Below are 18,027 nucleotides of genomic sequence, written 5' to 3' on the forward strand. Positions count from 1 at the left end.
GTCCGGTACAGGATGGTGTGAGTGTGGGGTATTAGATAGTTTCCACACATGTACATCTCATTCAACCAGCTCTGACCAACTGCTGTTTCAGTTTCAGTTACTGTTCTCAGTTCCCACTCTACTTCCTGTTTGTCGTTAAGACCTCAGTGAAAGGTTGGCCCGTTGCCTTGACAACTGCTAACCACATGCCATTAGTCATATAAACGATGTGTCCTTAGTCTGGTTTATCCTCTGTTTTTCTCTCTTCTTCAAGACCATTTGTTTCCACGCCTTTTCCCCTCATGTTTGCCTGAAGCATCTGGACCACAAACAAACAGTCACCTCAGAAAGTCCCAGCTTCACCTTCTCTGCCCTCTATCTGGTCTTCACCTTAACATAACATTCCCTCTTACTTTAGTTCACCTTTACAAAGGTCAATCATTACAGCTAAAATAAACCATAGAAAACATTTTCACAAGTGTAGATAGTGAGATGTCGTCATTCACTTTATTCCAAATCACACTGACATTTTTAAATGATCTAGGCTCAAAATAAGTCAAACTGTTGCAGTCAGTTCTGCACTGATTACTCACTCCCACCATCTAGTGGTCAAAAGCTGAATCTTTAGTGTACTGCAGGAAACCAGTTACTGTAACGTTTCCCCCAGAAGATTCATTAATTTATTCATTCATTGTTTACCACTTTATCCTCTACATGAGGGTCGCCAACACACAGACAACACTCTCACCTACAGTTCATTTAAAGTGTCCAGTGAAGCTCAGCATGTGTGGACTGTGGGAGGAAACACACACACACACATGTTGGACTTGAGGGGACATTGCATTGACTTACATTCATTTCCTGGAGACTTACTCTAACATTAACCACAATTACTACTGGCCTAATCCTAACCCTGACCCTAACCTTAACCTAACCTTAAAACATATCTTCACCTTAAAATGTAATCATTTACGTTGTGGGGACTTGATTTTTGTCCCCACAAGGAAGACAAGTCCCCATAATGTGACTGTGTAAACAGTTTTAGGTCCCCACAACATTAGTAATAGAAACTAACCCTAACCCTCAGAAACAGCACTAGTTAAAGTTAGTAATGATCTTCTCTTGGCTTCAGATAATGGTCTAGTTTCTTTACTTGTCCTGTTAGATCTTAGTGCTGCATTTGACACCATTGATCATAATATTCTACTGCAGAGATTGGAACAGACTCTTGGTATCACAGGTGCTGCCCTCTGCTGGTTTAAATCATACTTATCTGATAGATTCCAGTTTGTTCATATCAATGATTAAGCCTCATTACAAACACAAGTTAATTGTGGAGTTCCACAAGGCTCAATGCTTGGGCTTATACGTTTTACCTTATATATGCTTCCTCTAGGGAACATTATTAGAAAGCATAACATACACTTTCATTGTTATGCAGATGACACACAGCAATATTTATCAATGAGGCCGAATGAAATAAATCAGGTTGTTCAACTCCAGGAATGTCTCAGAGACATTAAGTCCTGGATGAACTTTCTACTTTTAAACTCAGAAAAAACTGAGGTCATTATACTCGGCCCTAAACACCTCAGAGAAAAACTTTCTGATCACAGTGTCACTTTAGATGACATCACCCTGGCTTCCAGTTCCACTGTGAGGAACCTTGGAGTTACTTTTGACCAGGAAATGTCATTTGATTCACACATAAAACTAATTTCCAGAACAGCCTTCTTCCACCTGCGGAACATTATGAAAATTAGAAACATTCTGTCTTTACAGGGTGCTGAAAAACTAGTTCATGCTTTTGTTACATCTAGATTAGATTACTGTAACTCCTTATTATCAGGATGTTCCAACAAGTCTGTTAGAACCCTTCAGTTCATTCAAAATGCTGCAGCACGAGTTCTGACAGGAACTAGAAAGAGAGACCATATAACTCCAGTGTTAGCTTCTCTACACTGGCTCCCCGTACAGTTTAGAATTCAATTTAAAATCCTCCTCCTCACGTACAAAGCACTTAATGGTCAGGCCCCTTCATACCTGAAAGACCTAGTCTTACCCGATCACCCTAATAGACCACTTAGGTCACAAAATACAGGTTTACTTGTGGTTCCCAGAGTCTGTAAGAGTAGAATGGGAGGCAGAGCCTTTAGTTACCAGGCTCCTCTCCTGTGGAACCAGCTCCCAATGACAGTTCGGGAGGCGGAGCCTCTCTCTGTATTTAAAGTTAAACTTAAAAGTAAAGTAAAACTTTCCTTTTTGATAAAGCTTATAGTTAAAGCTGGTTCAGGGAAACCTGGACCATCTCTTAGTTATGCTGCTATAGAACTAAACTGCTGGGGGATTTTCCTGTGGTGCAAGCACATTCACTCTCTCACACTCAGGATTTGATTATGACTTTTTATGTCATTAACCTTCTCTCTTTCTCTCCCTAGTTTGTGTCTTTCCTTCCTTCCCTCTCTTTCTCTCTGTATTCTCATCATGCAGGTTGCAGGATCAAGATCCAGTTTTCGAGGCTATCCATATCATACATATCATCACCATTATTATTATTATTACCTCCTTTCTCTCCCCCCTTTCTGTCCCCCACCTCTCCGCTGTCCCCCATTTTCCTTTCACCCCAACCGGTCGAGGCAGATGACCACACATCTCTGAGCCTGGTTCTGTCAGAGATTTCTTCCTGTTAAGAGGGAGTTTTTTCTCTCCACTGATGCCTAGTGTTTGCTCATTGTGTGAACTGTTGGGGTTCTCTGCTCTCTTTGATGTTGTCTATGTACAGTGCCTTGAGATAATGTATGTTATGATTTGGCGCTATACAAATAAAATTGAATTGAATTGAATTGAATTGAATTGAATTGAATTGAATTGAATTGAATTGAATTGAATTTGAATTGAATTGACTTGAATTGAACTGAATTGAATTGAATTGAACTCAAATGAATTGAATTGAATTGAATTGAATTGAATTGAATTGAATTGAATTGAATTGAATCGAATTGAGTAATACCCGCACACACACACACACACACACAGTGTCCAATTGCTTTCATGTTTACAGAGTGACCATGTATTTATACAGTATGTCAGAAGCGTGGGTTGCTGCCCTCTGGTGGAACAAGAAGGCACGTCCAAGTTCATTTGTAAAGCACATTAAAACAACCACTGTGAACCAGTGTTGTACAGAAGAATAAATAAAGTGTAAGCACCAGTTAAAAGTATTAGTTCAGTATTTCCTCCATGACCGGAGCACAGACTCCGCCTGACACAGCAGTGCTGTTGCTAAATAAACCAGACTCTGTTAAATTGGTTAATAAAATAGAGATTTTAGAAAATTCCCTGGTAGTTGTTGGAGATTAACCCACGTTTGATTCTTGTGTCTGGCGACGTCACATGTAGAACCTCGCCAGGTACTAGGCTCTAACTGTACCGTGCTGAGGCGAGGCGAGCCGGTGGAAACACGCCATCAGTAGCTCAGCTAGTGGTCACTCCAGAAACACTGAGGAGGAAACGACACAAACACTTTGCACTGGTCCTCAAATATTCCTTCATAAATTCCTACAGTAGCACTGACCATGTGTGGATCATATATGACAAATATTTATCTTAATTCAGCACCTTTTAGATTGTATGCACTTTGAGTTGCACCTGGGTTAAATACGACAAAGAGTAACAACTGTGACTAAAGCACAAAAAACATTATTCTTTTAAAGTGAAAAACATTATTGCTACCACCTCAGATGTACAGTGGTTTTATTATTTGTATGCAATGTTTACATCAATCATAGGCCTTTCATACATTTGCACTGGTTTTGAATTTGAAATTGGGTTTGAAAATGTGGCCGAGCTGAGTTTGAACGTTAGCTCTGCTGTATATGCTGTATAGACCATCCAAGAGTCTCTATTGTACCTTCATAGATGTTGTTATTTATTACCTTTACTGTGTTTGCTGTTCCCCCATTCCCACACTAATAAAGGTGATCTTATCTTATCGCATAAACTTTACACACTGTACCTTTAAACACTCACACACACACACACACACACACACACACACACACACACACACACACACAATCATTAAATCAACCATACACACACACACACATCAGTGATTGCTGAGACACATGTGTTTCTGGAACAAATGTTCTCAGTTGATGATTTTCATGTGTCTTAAACATTGGTCCACACTGTAGTTGAGAATAATGTAAAGATTATTAAATTAAATTGAATTTTTACACTAATCAAAATGAGAGAACAAACATTTCCTCGTTGCATAGTAATATTTGAAATGATCAGTATGTTAAACAAATATTATAAAAGAATTTGATGAGATATTTGAAAAAGAACACTAATGAGAGAACACTTTCAAACTGACACTGGCGTTCATCTCGTTCATTATCTGATAAACCTAAACATTTCACTGGCAGTCTAACTTTCCAGGTTTCACTGACTTTGAACCAGTGTCACCTTTGTTTTTTCTAAACTTACCTTTGTGTTTAAAGTGAAGCAGGAAGTGTGGGGAAACTGGCCTGGAATTAAACGAGCAAACCAGATGTGCAAATCTTCTTTAACATATTAACATGTTTTTTTGTCAGTTCTGAGCTCAAATCAATTTTCATTTGATATTAATTAAGGGGACACAAGTTCTATTCATAATATGGCACAATAGTATATTATAATAATAAAAGTGTGTGAAAATACTACATTTGTGGCATTTTTTCTTGGCTAAAATGTATTTTTTTTTTCCAACTTTTTATTTGTTTTCTTTTAGTTACATACACTTATGTGCCAACTGGGCACCAAACCAACAACGTGACAAAAAAGACAAAGGCAAAGACAAGGGGAGGCTAAAATGTAATTTTGTCACACAAAACTTCCTTTAAAATGAAAAGTCAAACAGTCAAAGAACTCCTTTACAGTTTTCCAATGAAAACAGGTTTATTTTAAGATCATTATCCACAAACAATGTGTTATTATTCATGGTCTCACAGATCAGAACATGACATTCAATCATTCTCTACACAGACTGAATTCACAAAGCAGAAAAGATTAGATTTCTCACAGTCAGAACATGGTAGGAAAAGAGGCAAGAACATCACATTTAAGAGTCATTTTCTACAGATTCTACAGAAATTAATGTAAAAATGAACCATTTATTTGATATTTTTGTATTAAATTGAACAAACATCAAGAGTCAAGAGAGAAAAAGAAAACGAGAGGAGATTTCCAGCCTTTCATTAAGCTTGGCTTTGCTTCTCTCGGTGTGAACTCGTGTAATCTTCTAAACTGAGTCAAATCCCTGATGCTGTCGCTGTGTTTTAATCCCACAAAGCAAACACGATTCCAAACAAACACATACAGCAGGTCCAGAGCGTTGGAGGCTGAGATGGAGCCGAGGCGTTCAGCAGGAACTCCACCCGAGACCACGAGCCATTGTTGGGCAGAGGTTCCACTCCGAGTGTCCAGCACATGACGTTATAGACGTCCACTGTTCGGATGGGAGCGGCCCGAAGATTACGCTTGAAATCTGAAATGATCATAAAACATATCAGGATCCATGTTATTTCAATCATATACACATAGATCTCAACTGAAAGGTAAACTCACTTTTCTTTAGGATCAAAGAAACAACATTTCCACATGCAGCTGGTGAAAGGCACTTTTTTATCAAAAGAATCAGTGAAGCAACTTACCATTCTACTTTATAATGTTAATCAATGATTTCAAAATGGTGTTCTAAAAGTCTTATTTTGTCCACAAAACAAAACAGTTCAGCTTCAGTTCAATTTTTCAGTAAACATTTGTTTGAAATATGGAGCAGAGAAACAAGAAACATTCCCATTTAAGAACTATTACATTTATTATACAAATTATACAAAAAAACTCAAATCAGTTAATTGATGATCAAAATAGTTGATGATTAATTTAGTAATCGATTAATAAACAATTAATCTGGAGCTGTAACTAACAATTTTTTTCTCAATTGATTAATTTGTGGATGATTTTCTTAAAGGGGACATATTATGCAAAATCAACTTTTTAACCATTTTAATACTTATATTTGGGACTCTGGAGTCCCTACCAGTCGCCAAAGTGTGGAAAAAGAATACTCAGTCATGTTTTCGTGGTCCCCCTTAGTGTAAGTATAGGTGATAAAACACTCAATGTTGAATTCCCTGCGCTTATGACGGCAGCATGCGCATTTCACCGCGAATGTTACCGCCCCACCAGTACGTTTACTTCGCAAGCTCCACCTTAGCTCCACCTTGTCCCTGCGAGAGTGCAGGCGAGGGAGGAAGAGCGGTATTATGTCAACGCGGAGGGACAAGTGTGCTGTTGGTGGCTGCACAGTGGAGCACAGTGTTTTACAGAGGATTTTATATATGAAGCTAATGTGCCGGATAAAGTCAGCAAACGTGTGAGACTGTGGCCAGCGCTCACCGTATTTAGTCAGGGGACGTATTTCACCGACGTACAAACACACACATTGTAAAGAAAAGGTCACATAGAGCTCATAACTGACCATTCTGACACGTCCTAATTAACAATATTTGTTCAGTACGTCCTCCATGACCGGAGCACAGACTCAGTCTGATACAGTCACAACAGCAGCTGTTTATGCAGCTCGCCGCTGGCGATCAGCGGTGCTGTCCGTAAGTGTTTTTAACTGATTTACAGTTCGGCACTGTTCGGCTCGATCCTTATGTAGGACGTCTCTTCCTGTGACGGCACTCTCGCTGTTTTCCGCGCACGCTGCCATGTTGATATTCTCAGAGAACTAGTGGACTTTGTTATATGAAAGAAATGAAGAAAATATTCTGTTGACATTTTAGTATGGGCTCAGCTCGTATGGAACCTCGTCAGAGCAGATACTAACGCTGCAGAGCCGAGTTGTTCTACAACTGTATAATGGATCAGTGCCATTACTTGTCAGTGGCACTGGTCCAGTGGTTGCTACGTTACACTGCTAAACTGAGTCTTTTAAGTGTAAGATTGTTCTGTTCAATATGATAATAGTGTGTTACCAGGTCCTGTTGCCAAGAAAAAGGCTCTCATGTCCAGGAACTCGTTGTCATAACCATGCCAGCCATTTTGCCACGCTGAGGGTTCACCGGAGCTGTTTTTCCAATATGGAAGGGATTTCTGGTTCTGGAGTGAGTGAAAACACACACACACACACACACATGAGATACAATATGAGTACAGCTAAATTGGTGCAACCAACATGTGTCACAGATTCAACTGAGACATATTTCACACCCACTCGTCGTCTCCCTCACTGTGTCTGTGGAGGTCAGTGGGATGTTTTCATTTTTAACACAGGAGGAATCCAAGCATCAATTCTGCTGCTGTCCACACTAAAACACACCAGGCTGAAACTGAGTTTGAAAGTGCTGTTTTAATGTGGAAGAGCAGAAAACAACACTGACTGTTACTATCAGCTGTCAACTAGAAATCAGAGAATCAACGTCCTGTTTACACTCACATAGCCAGGACACCAGTGGTCATGGACACATTTTTGTTTGAAAATGAAAACAGTAGTGTACGTGAAACTTAGTGTGGGTCCATGTCTCATTACCTCAGTGATAAACCAGCCAGGCTCAGCCACAAGTGTTAGCGGTGAAACAAACTTCCCTCCTTTGTAATGGTAACGTTGGAGGATGTCCTTTCTTGCATAGACATGCATGTTAGGGACCTGAGACAGCGCAGCATACACCTGCCATCAAACACACAAACAAACACAGCAGCACTTTTAATGAGACATTCCCATTCAAGGTTCAAAAGATGATCAGTCTTCTATTTTAAAAGAACAAGCACATGTTTGAGGTCGTCAGACTCTGTTCAACCCGAGAAACAGCTTTTCATATCCATCACCATGAACATGTGCTTGTTACATACAAAGGAAAAGAGATATACACTACAGTGCACTCCTATAGTGTTGGAGCAGTGAGGCCAATTCCTCTATATATATATATATATATATATATATATATATATATATATATATATTTATATATATACATATATATATGTATATGTATATATATATATATAAAAATATATATATGTGTATATACAAATGATATATATGTATATTTATATATATATATGTATATATATATACATATATATATAATTTGTCTTACTGAACGCCTCACACAGCTGCACACAGCTGCAACTGACTACCAGACCACGCCCCCTCCCACCTCCTCTCTCAGCCCACTTCTTGGCCTTTAGTGATCCTTTAATTATGATAGAAACAGAGACTGCATCAGAAGTGAAACATGCATAAACGTGGACCTGAGGTCTCACCTGTTGGTATTTGTTATCTCTGGGCCACAGACTGACCACTGGTCCTCTGTCCATCATCTTGACATCTGACATGTTGATGAACTTCTCCAGCTCTATGATCTTCTCCATCCACTGGATGTTTGTCATACCGTGGTCAGAAAAGAGTACAACGTTCAGCTGATCCTCCATGTGGTTCTCCTACAGGAATATGAAAAGCAGCAGAACCAGATGAAAACAGACCTGTGACAAATCTGTAATTATAACAGACAATAATATAAACGCACTTTGATTTTGCTGTTGAGAAACTGCATGGCAGCATCCAGCTGTCTCACAGCTGATTTAATCTGAGGAGAGTCTGGACCGAAGTGATGGCCCTCCACATCGATTTTCTCATAATATATCGCTGCCATGTCTGCTTTGCCTGAGCTGCAAGCACATAAAAAACACTTTAGTGAATACTAACATCATCCAAAACACTTTAGTGAATACTGACATCATCCAAAACACTTTAGTGAATACTAACATCATCCAAAACACTTTAGTGAATACTGTGAATACTGACATCATCCAAAACACTTTAGTGAATACTGACATCATCCAAAACACTTAAGTGAACACTGACAATATCATCCAAAACACTTTAGTGAATACTGACATCATCCAAAACACTTGAATATGAACACTGACAATGTCATCCAAAACTGAATACTGACACACGGCATCAAAACACACATCATCCAAAAAGTGAACACTGCATCATCCAAAACACGGTGAATACTGCATCATCAAAACACTTTGGTGAATACTGACATCATCAAAACACTTAGTAAGATACGCGGCCATCAAAACACTTAAGTGAACACTGACAATGTCATCAAAACACATCATCAAACGAAGTGAATACTGACATGATCAAAACACTTTAGTGAATACATCATCCAAAACACTTGGTGAATGCTGACATCATCCAAAACACTTTAGTGAATGCTGACATCATCCAAAACACTTTAGTGAATACTGACATCATCCAAAACACTTTAGTGAATACTGACATCATCCAAAACACTTTTGTCCAGCATCTTTTTTCCCCCAAGCTTGTCTTGGGATCATTTTCATGTTTTTCAGGAACACATTGACTAAGATTTAGTTCCACTCAGTTGGTTTTAGGTTCACTAACATACACTACATTGGTTATTTATTCATCAGAGAGTTCAATCTCTAATAGATGTGGTGACTGAAAGTGATAATGTCGTTACCTCAGCACACTGAGAGCGTTCACTATTGAGTCAGTGAGGTTTTTCTCTGATGGGTTGTAGACATATTCTTCACAGAAAGACGGACGGACACCCAGAATCTCCACCTCACAGCCTGCAGACACAAGTTATCACAAGAGTTATCTTTTCCATGGAATTATCTTCCTTAAATGTACAGTGTATAAAATGTGGGTGAAAATTTTTTCATTTAGCAGAATGAAAAGAGATAAATAATTAGACTTCATTCTTTTTGTCAGTGTACCATCACCTGATTTTATAAAGTGTTGTTTTCTGTTAGAATAAGCCTTTTATATTTAAATCAGAAGCTGGATCATCTCTATGGAGGCCCTCAATGGACTGATCATCTGATATCTTTTGAGTTTTGATAGTTTTGATGAAGGATACACAAGCCCCTTTTCCACTAGCACGGCACGCCTCACACTGTTCGGTTATTGTGCTTTTCCATTAGCAATAGTACCTCAGGATGAGGCTCCAAGTGAGCTGAGACAATACTATGCATGACGTTGTTAGACTGCCGGCCACTGATTGGTCAGAGTGCCGTCACAGGAAGAGGCGTGAGCAAGAATCCAGCTGAACAATGCTGAACTGTAGATCAGTAAAAAGACTTAACAACCCTTAAAATGTGGGTTAATCTCCAACATCTACCACGGGAATGTGTAAAATCTCAATATATTAAACAGAGGAGTCTGGTGTATTTAGTGACAGCACTGCATCACAAACCCTGCTGCTGTATTCAGTGAGTGTGTCAGACGTCAGAGTCTGTGCTCCGGTCATGGAGGAATAACTAAACTAATAGTATTAATGAACCGATTCTAATGATTCATTTACACTGAAAACAACTGCTTTACAAGTCACAAGTCACTCGTTTGTGTGTGTGTGTGTGGTTTGTAAAACAACAAATCATGCCAATTTCATGCAGCCGTGCTATGATGACTCCGCCCACGTTGAGGAGGCACTATGTTTGTAGTGGAAAACCAACCTAAACCGTGCCGAGACCCAGTCTCCACTGTGATCACTATAATATTCAATTCTTTCATCCACTGTCACAATTCCATGCTCCACCTGTTGTTGCTGTTTGCTGTGCTAACGTATATATATCATTTGTGTGACTTTCTCTTTGCTGCTGTAATACTGGGGATTTCCCCATTGTGGGACAATAAAGGTATATCATATCACATCGATGTATGTGTGTGTGTGTGTGTGCTCACCAGGCCAGTAATACATGTAAACCTTCTTCCCAAGCTTCTGCATGGTGACCCATAACGGCTCTGATCCGTCCCACCACAGAGGCAGCCGGCTGTCAGCATTGGTCCCGATCAGAAACTCCTTCTTGGAGGCTTCATCCCACATGTTGTTGCCAGTCATCTGATGAACATCACAGTGACGGCCTGACAGAAACACACACACACACGCACACACACGCACACAAAGAAAAGAATAGTCTGAGAATCCAGAGACTGATTCAGAGATTTCAGAGATCATGATTTGAGAGGTGAACGTTAATTAAATGGTTCAGCCTTTCTCAAAGTGTGGTCCGTGAGTGACCAATGCAAATTCAATGCAAAACTATACTAAACTAAAAATATATTAATATAGGAAAACTTTTACCAAACAAGTTTCAAGTGCAGGGTAACTGCAGGGCATATGTTACTTTACCGTTGTTTTCATCTGAAAAGTGCATCCAAATTCTACTGCGCTTCCTTTGGCTCATAGCTGCAGTCTGCACCCCATGCTCCTCCTCTTGTTGTGCATGCTCTCCGTCTCAGTGGAGGAGCAGGAGGAGCTTGTGTGTGCATGCTGTGTGTGTGAGAGCGATTAAAAAAAAGAAAAAGAACGGCTCTCAACTGCGACTCGGTTCCCATCGTTCTTGTCAAAGAGCCGTTCAGTAGAATCCGTTTGTTTGTGAACGTCACAACTCTATCAGTATTTGCTTTCTACCATACACAAATAAAATGTCACTGAACTTTGCTGTGTAAGAGTAACAATGAGCACACACACACACACACACACACACACACACACACACACACACCAAAGCAACAATTACTAAACACACAAAAACAGAATTTAAAATGTCAATGTTTTAATTTCAGTGTTCGTCAAACTGCCTGCAACATAAATATGTGTTATTTTCAATATCAAATCAACTAGTTCATTTTAGCAGGTTGTAGTTTGTGAACTGTTGAAGTTGCCATATTGTTTTGGGCTATTTTGAGTTAGGTGTTTTTTTATGGGTCTGGTTCTTGGTCTGAAAAAGTCTGAGAAACACTGAAATAGATGCATGTGTGTGTGTGTGTGTGTGTGTGTGTGTAATGTGTGTTTGTGTGTGTGTGTGTGTGTGTGTGTGTGTGTGTGTTTGTGTGGTGTGTGTGTGTGAGGGTGTGAATTTAAAGGGTGACTGTGCTCTATGAAAACACACACATCAGCACATCATCAGGAGGGAGACAGACACCAAAGTCACATCCTGTGGGTCGGGATGAGGCTGTTGTTCTTAGGGCTTAGTAAAATATAGAGCTGGGAGCTGCAACACTACACACACACACACACACACACACACACACACACACACCCTGACCAGCAGAAGAACAGATGACCCAGACTCTGTTGTGTTGTTCTCTTTGTTGTTTTTCTCTCCACTGTTGTCGTCACTGTGAAAGCTGATGTGTTTTTTTACGGCTGACGTTGATAATCGATTAATCACTTAAGTGTTTTTTTTTCAGGAAACAAATTCTCTAATTTTTCAGCTTCTTAAATGTGAATATTTCTGGTTTCTTTGCTTCATCATTAAAAGTGAGTAACTTTACTTTGTTTCTTTGTAACATTGTCCAGTCTGGACTCTCCACCTTTAGATCATGTATGTTGTGAGAAGTTAGAAGTTAATCCAGCAAAGTTTATGACAGTTACTGTCGTCTAAAGCACAAAAACAAGCTGCTGGAAGATCGACTGAAGACTATTCATGTTACTCTGCACACCCTGTGACACCCTGTGATCATTTTTTAACTATATATATATATATACATATATATATACAGAAATTAGTTAAAATAGTACTTTTGATTTGGTTTGAAATCAGAAAACATAACTCCATTTTGACCAATAAACTCTGTTTTTAAAGACCACATCTTTCATTCCAGTTACTACAGTTTCATTTTGACTAATCATCAGTCAAGTTACGCATAGTTCAAACTTAATGTAGGTGCATCTTGAATTAAGGTAAATGAAACTTATTAGAACAATTCCAGCTACTGTGTGTGAAACTGGAAGTAAAATCATGATGAAGTTTTTGAACCTGAAGAATCTGTCAACACAATCAGAGAAGAGACAGAGAACACAACAGACACAATGTTTAGACAACAAACACGTGTCAGGATGTTTGATTTTCCTTGTTTGTTGAGTCAGCGTTTATCCTCGTATGTTGTGGCCCTGGGTTTAGCGTGCTTGATGTCATTGAATACAATCATTGTGGACCACTGTTCAAGGACATAAATGTCCATTGATTTACTTCTCTGACAGTAAATGTGATGTTAACCAGTGCTGCAGGAAGATGTTCTTTACTAAATTAAGAATATTAAACCCTAAAAATCATTGACAGTCAATTGTGAGGCGGTCCATAAGGAAACAGGTTTAGGTGAATACTTTTATCAACATATCAACATATCAACATATCAGCATCAACATCAGCATCAACATCAACATCAGCATCAGCATCAGCATCAACATCAGCATCAACATCAGCATCAACATCAGCATCAGCATCAACATCAGCATCAACATCAGCATCAACATCAGCATCAGCATCAGCATCAACATCAGCATCAGCATCAGCATCAACATCAACATCAGCATCAACATCACATCAGCATCAGCATCAGCATCAGCATCAACATCAGCATCAGCATCAACATCAACATCAGCATCAGCATCAGCATCAACATCAGCAGCATCAGCATCAACATCAGCATCAGCATCAACATCAACATCAGCATCAACATCAGCATCAACATCAACATCAACATCAGCATCAGCATCAGCATCACATCAGCATCAGCATCAGCATCAACATCAGCATCAGCATCAACATCAACATCAGCATCAGCATCAACATCAGCATCAGCATCAGCATCAACATCAACATCAGCATCAGCATCAACATCAGCATCAGCATCAGCATCAGCATCAACTGATTCACTCATTTTATGGAAGAACATCACCTGCTCCTACTTTCTCTCTTCTTCACATGGGAATTACAGAAATAAACTGAAATTGTCCAATTTGGAATATTTCCAAAATTCCCAAACTTAAGTTCCAATGGGAATTTGCTGGAATTTTCCTCAAAAGCCTTGATAATATCAAACAGCTGATATGATGTGTGCTGAGGACTGAAGTCAATCTGACTTTTTAATGAGAGTCAGCAATCTGAGGACATGTGGGACATGAGGTGAAGGACACGTGAAGGACATGTGGGACATGAGGTGAAGGACACGTGAAGGACATGTGGGACATGAGGTGAAAGACATGTGGTGGACCTTTTTGTCTTACCTGCCTATAGTGGAGCATTTCTCCAGGTCCAGGTATGTTAGTGTTACACTCTTATCTCACACCAGATGCACTGACACTCTGTGACGTGTTAGACTTTTGGAAGGACAGGGGCAAAAATGCAAAGGACACCAACTGGGGACAGAATTTTATGTGAACCTGCACTTGTTTAATTAGGCAAGTTCTGTTTTGTGGAAATGTTTGTCTCTGTGTATTTCTGTATACTGTGTGTGTATTACAGGCCTGTAAACAAATACTGTAAACACTACAGCGTTGACAGTTGTTTTGAGTGTATAAAGACATTTCTTGAATCAATGTTGTATATTTCTGTGTAGAAACCTATAGTAGAGAGAAAGTTCTGTTTCTGTGTGGTCCTGGAATTAAGTTGCAGGCTCCCCCTTAAAAATGACTAAGACTGTATTTTGAATATTCAGGGCCGGCCCTAGCATTTATGGGGCCCTAAGCTGAATTTGATTTAGAAGCCCTTGTAGAGGCAGTAGCATCACAAACGTGGCCAATTATTCATTTTCATATTCAAAGTGAAGCACTAACTAAGCACTTTTGTGCCATTTTCAACAAAAATAAAACTATATTGTTTAAGATAAATATCTAAATATATGTACATTTCTCAAATAAGATTAAATTATAATTGTTTTCCTCCACACTATTGGATCAGCTTAGTCGTCCGTGTGTATATTGTATACTGTTCCATCCCCAGATTGACCTACAAGCATATATGTCTAACAACAGGTGGAGCATGTTCCCTGTCAGTCAGTGCTCATTACGACACAGAGAACCATTCACAAAGCTGAGCTACAACATTTAAATCAACATTCAACATTATATTGACACGTTCTGACGCTTGTTACACACGATCTACTGAAACCTGTTATGTTAATATTGAGGAAGATGATTGTAATCATTTACATCATATTTACCTGCTCTTCCAGTGCTTTACTTTAATTAGTGAAGTCATTCATGTAGTTTTATTTGAGTTGTTATACTTGATGTATAAATGCTGCAGGTTAGTGACTAAACACAGATGGATTACCTGTCATCAGTGAGTAGTAGTTCGGGTATGATAAACTGGGGAAGTCCGGTGTCATGTAGTCCACCTTCACACCGTTGGTCACGAGCTCGCGAAATCCGGGCAGCGCGTGCAGGTCATCCATGTAATCATAACGGAAACCATCGATCAGGAACACGAGCAGTGGACGGACCGCGAGACACGTGTGTCCCGCTGCCAACAGCAGCAGCAGCGGCGGGACCAGGCTCCGCGTGGACGTTTGTCCCGGTGACATGGTGGCGTCGTCTCGTGCAGAGCTGCGGGCTTAGCGTGAATGTGTGTGTGGTGATGGTCGCCCTGGGACAGGGGTGGGGTTTAAAGACGGGTGCGTGCAGGGCACGAGAGAGTGTCGTCCTCTGTGACCTCACTCACAGAAGGCGTGTCCGTGGGCCCCCACACTGAGTGATGTGATACTGAAGAAGAAGTTCCTCCACAGAGTCCGCAGTGTTGACCAAACCTCACGTCACAACAATAACAATTATTATAACAACTTATTTTAATTAACAAGAAGGAAAATCATTATTTAAAAATAATCACGACTTCATTTAAAGCTGTAGTGTGTAAGCTTTAAATACAAATACATATGTAAATATCTGATAAGTTTCCACAGCACTCAGTGTATTTGTCATGAGGATAAAGAAGAAACAGGAAGTCTTCACTGTCATGGTTGTGTCAGTGGTTGATATATCAGTGTACAAGTGAACCAGATAATAAAAGTCACAAAGTCTTTTTATTCTTAACCCTGACAGACACAGAGCGAGTCATTTCCATGGTTTCTGACAGCAGAAATCTTATTACGGTCATTTCACTCGTGCTGTTGCAGGACGCCGGCAAGTCAGTGTCTTTGTCACCAGAGAGGAGAGAGTTTTTTTTTTTTGGCCTGTTTTTGGACACTAAGACAAAGACTCAAATAAATGATATTTAAATATGTTTCATACTGTAAAATCAAACATGCAACATCTAGTGTTCATGTACAACTACCGTGTTTTTTCCTAAATGAAATTCATTTTAAATTGTTAATACACTATTTTACCATGCAGTGAATTGTGAATAAATGCCAGATATTGAAAGTTATTCTGGAAAAAATGGCCAAAGCACTTAGTCACAGGACATTTAATGGTTAAAATAATAATACATTTTGAGGCTTTGCACATGACATGAACACATATTTGTTGTACTGCATGGAACTCTCACATGTGTAAGTGAACAGGACCTGTTGATGACATCATGACACTTGTTTCCTCTGTATTCGTGCACACAGTGATGCATTTGAGCAGGTGAAGCAGAAGTGAGACGCTTCATACAGCAGCTGCAGTACGGCTGAAAACATCAAGAATCCAATCCAACTTTATTTATATAGCACTTGAAAAACAACAGCTGAAACAAAGGACATCAGAGATAAATAAAACAAATGAAATGTAAAACCATAAGACCTAATAGACCTAAGAGCAAACAATAAAACTATAAAAGAAAGATAAAACCAACATCTCATACTGGGTCGAAATCCAAAGAGTAAAAATGATTTTTACGACGCATTTGAAAAGTATACAGTGAGGGGGCGTGTCTAACATGCAGAGGAAGGTTGTTCCACAATCTCAGCACAGCACCAGAAAAAGCTCTGTCCCCTCTGAGCTTCCAATATATAATAATAATAATGTTAATAATAATAATAATAATAATAAGAAGAAGAATAACAATAATAATAATAATAATAATAATGATAATAATAATAAGAAGAATAACAATAATAATAATAACAACAATAACAATGATAATAATAATAATAATAATAATAATGATGATAATACAATAATAATAATAATAATCATAATAACAATGATAATGATGATGATAATAATAATAATAATAATAATAATAATAATAATAATAATAACAACAATAGTAATATTACTACTACTACTAATAATAATAATAATAATAATAAAAATGATAATACATTTTATTTATAAGGCACTCTACATTGCAAAATGATCTCAAATTGTGCACAGTAACAATGAAAAACAGCAGCAAGATCAAAACAGTAGAAACAAGCAACATATAACAATAACAGCACATTAGAGTTAAAGACTAAAATGTGATCATACTGAAAATGCATGCTCTGCCTAATCTGCTCCTTAAACAACCTCAAAAAGTGCCAGAAGTGGATTCTGTTGCTAAAACATTCACAGTCACATTTATATTGATTTATATATTATAAAATGAAATAAATCAGATTCAGTTCAATATTAAAGGTGTTATGTTAGCATAATCACATGATACACCATGAAAAAAACAAGGGTGTGTATATGACACATACACTACTGCATGTTGTATAAACTTTTACTATTTACTTAGTGTGTTGTCCCCAGTTCTAATTTCAATCAGAACATGCTGACTTGATCAGAAGTATATCTGACACAGACACACACTGAGTTCACAAGGGCAACACACATTAATATGAGTGTAGACCTGCAAAATAACACAAATGTAACACAGCACTGAATAGTCTCTGTGTACAGTGGATGAATGAATTTCAGTGGTGTGTTTGTAAGTGTTTGGATGCTGTGATGTTCACCGTGTTCATTACATTCACATTTTTATTACACATTATTGAAATGAATCACAACAAACGCACATATTCACATGTTGCTCTTCTGTCAGTTTTAAGGTACTGCATAGTTTGTGTTTGTTCCCTCTTTAGGACACTTGTCAGAACCAGTAGTCCACATGAAGGAAAAAACCTGGTCCTAATGAGGCAGAACCTTATTTGTGAGGGCCAAGATTAACTGGTTATGGTTGAGGATCATGGTTTGTGTAGTGTGTCATGAACAGCTGAGCTGTTTCAACATCAGCAACCTTGTTGTTTCTCTACCTCAT

At 38.7% G+C, this 18,027-nt stretch overlaps 1 protein-coding gene across 1 annotated transcript; it reads right to left on the reverse strand.

Moving 5' to 3' along the window:
• Nucleotides 1–4,891: 4,891 nt before the first annotated feature.
• On the reverse strand, nt 4,892–15,462 carry enpp6 (ectonucleotide pyrophosphatase/phosphodiesterase 6). Its single transcript, XM_044039486.1, has 8 exons — nt 15,136–15,462; nt 10,757–10,936; nt 9,531–9,642; nt 8,559–8,700; nt 8,296–8,472; nt 7,562–7,699; nt 7,008–7,131; nt 4,892–5,509 (listed from the first exon to the last, which is right to left on the reverse strand). Exons 1-8 carry the CDS (start codon nt 15,383–15,385, stop codon nt 5,301–5,303), a joined length of 1,332 nt encoding a protein of 443 aa, XP_043895421.1. The 5' UTR covers nt 15,386–15,462; the 3' UTR covers nt 4,892–5,300.
• Nucleotides 15,463–18,027: the final 2,565 nt, after the last annotated feature.

Source organism: Solea senegalensis, linkage group LG12 (genome assembly GCF_019176455.1).
Source record: "Solea senegalensis isolate Sse05_10M linkage group LG12, IFAPA_SoseM_1, whole genome shotgun sequence".
Classification (NCBI taxonomy): Eukaryota; Metazoa; Chordata; class Actinopteri; order Pleuronectiformes; family Soleidae; genus Solea; species Solea senegalensis.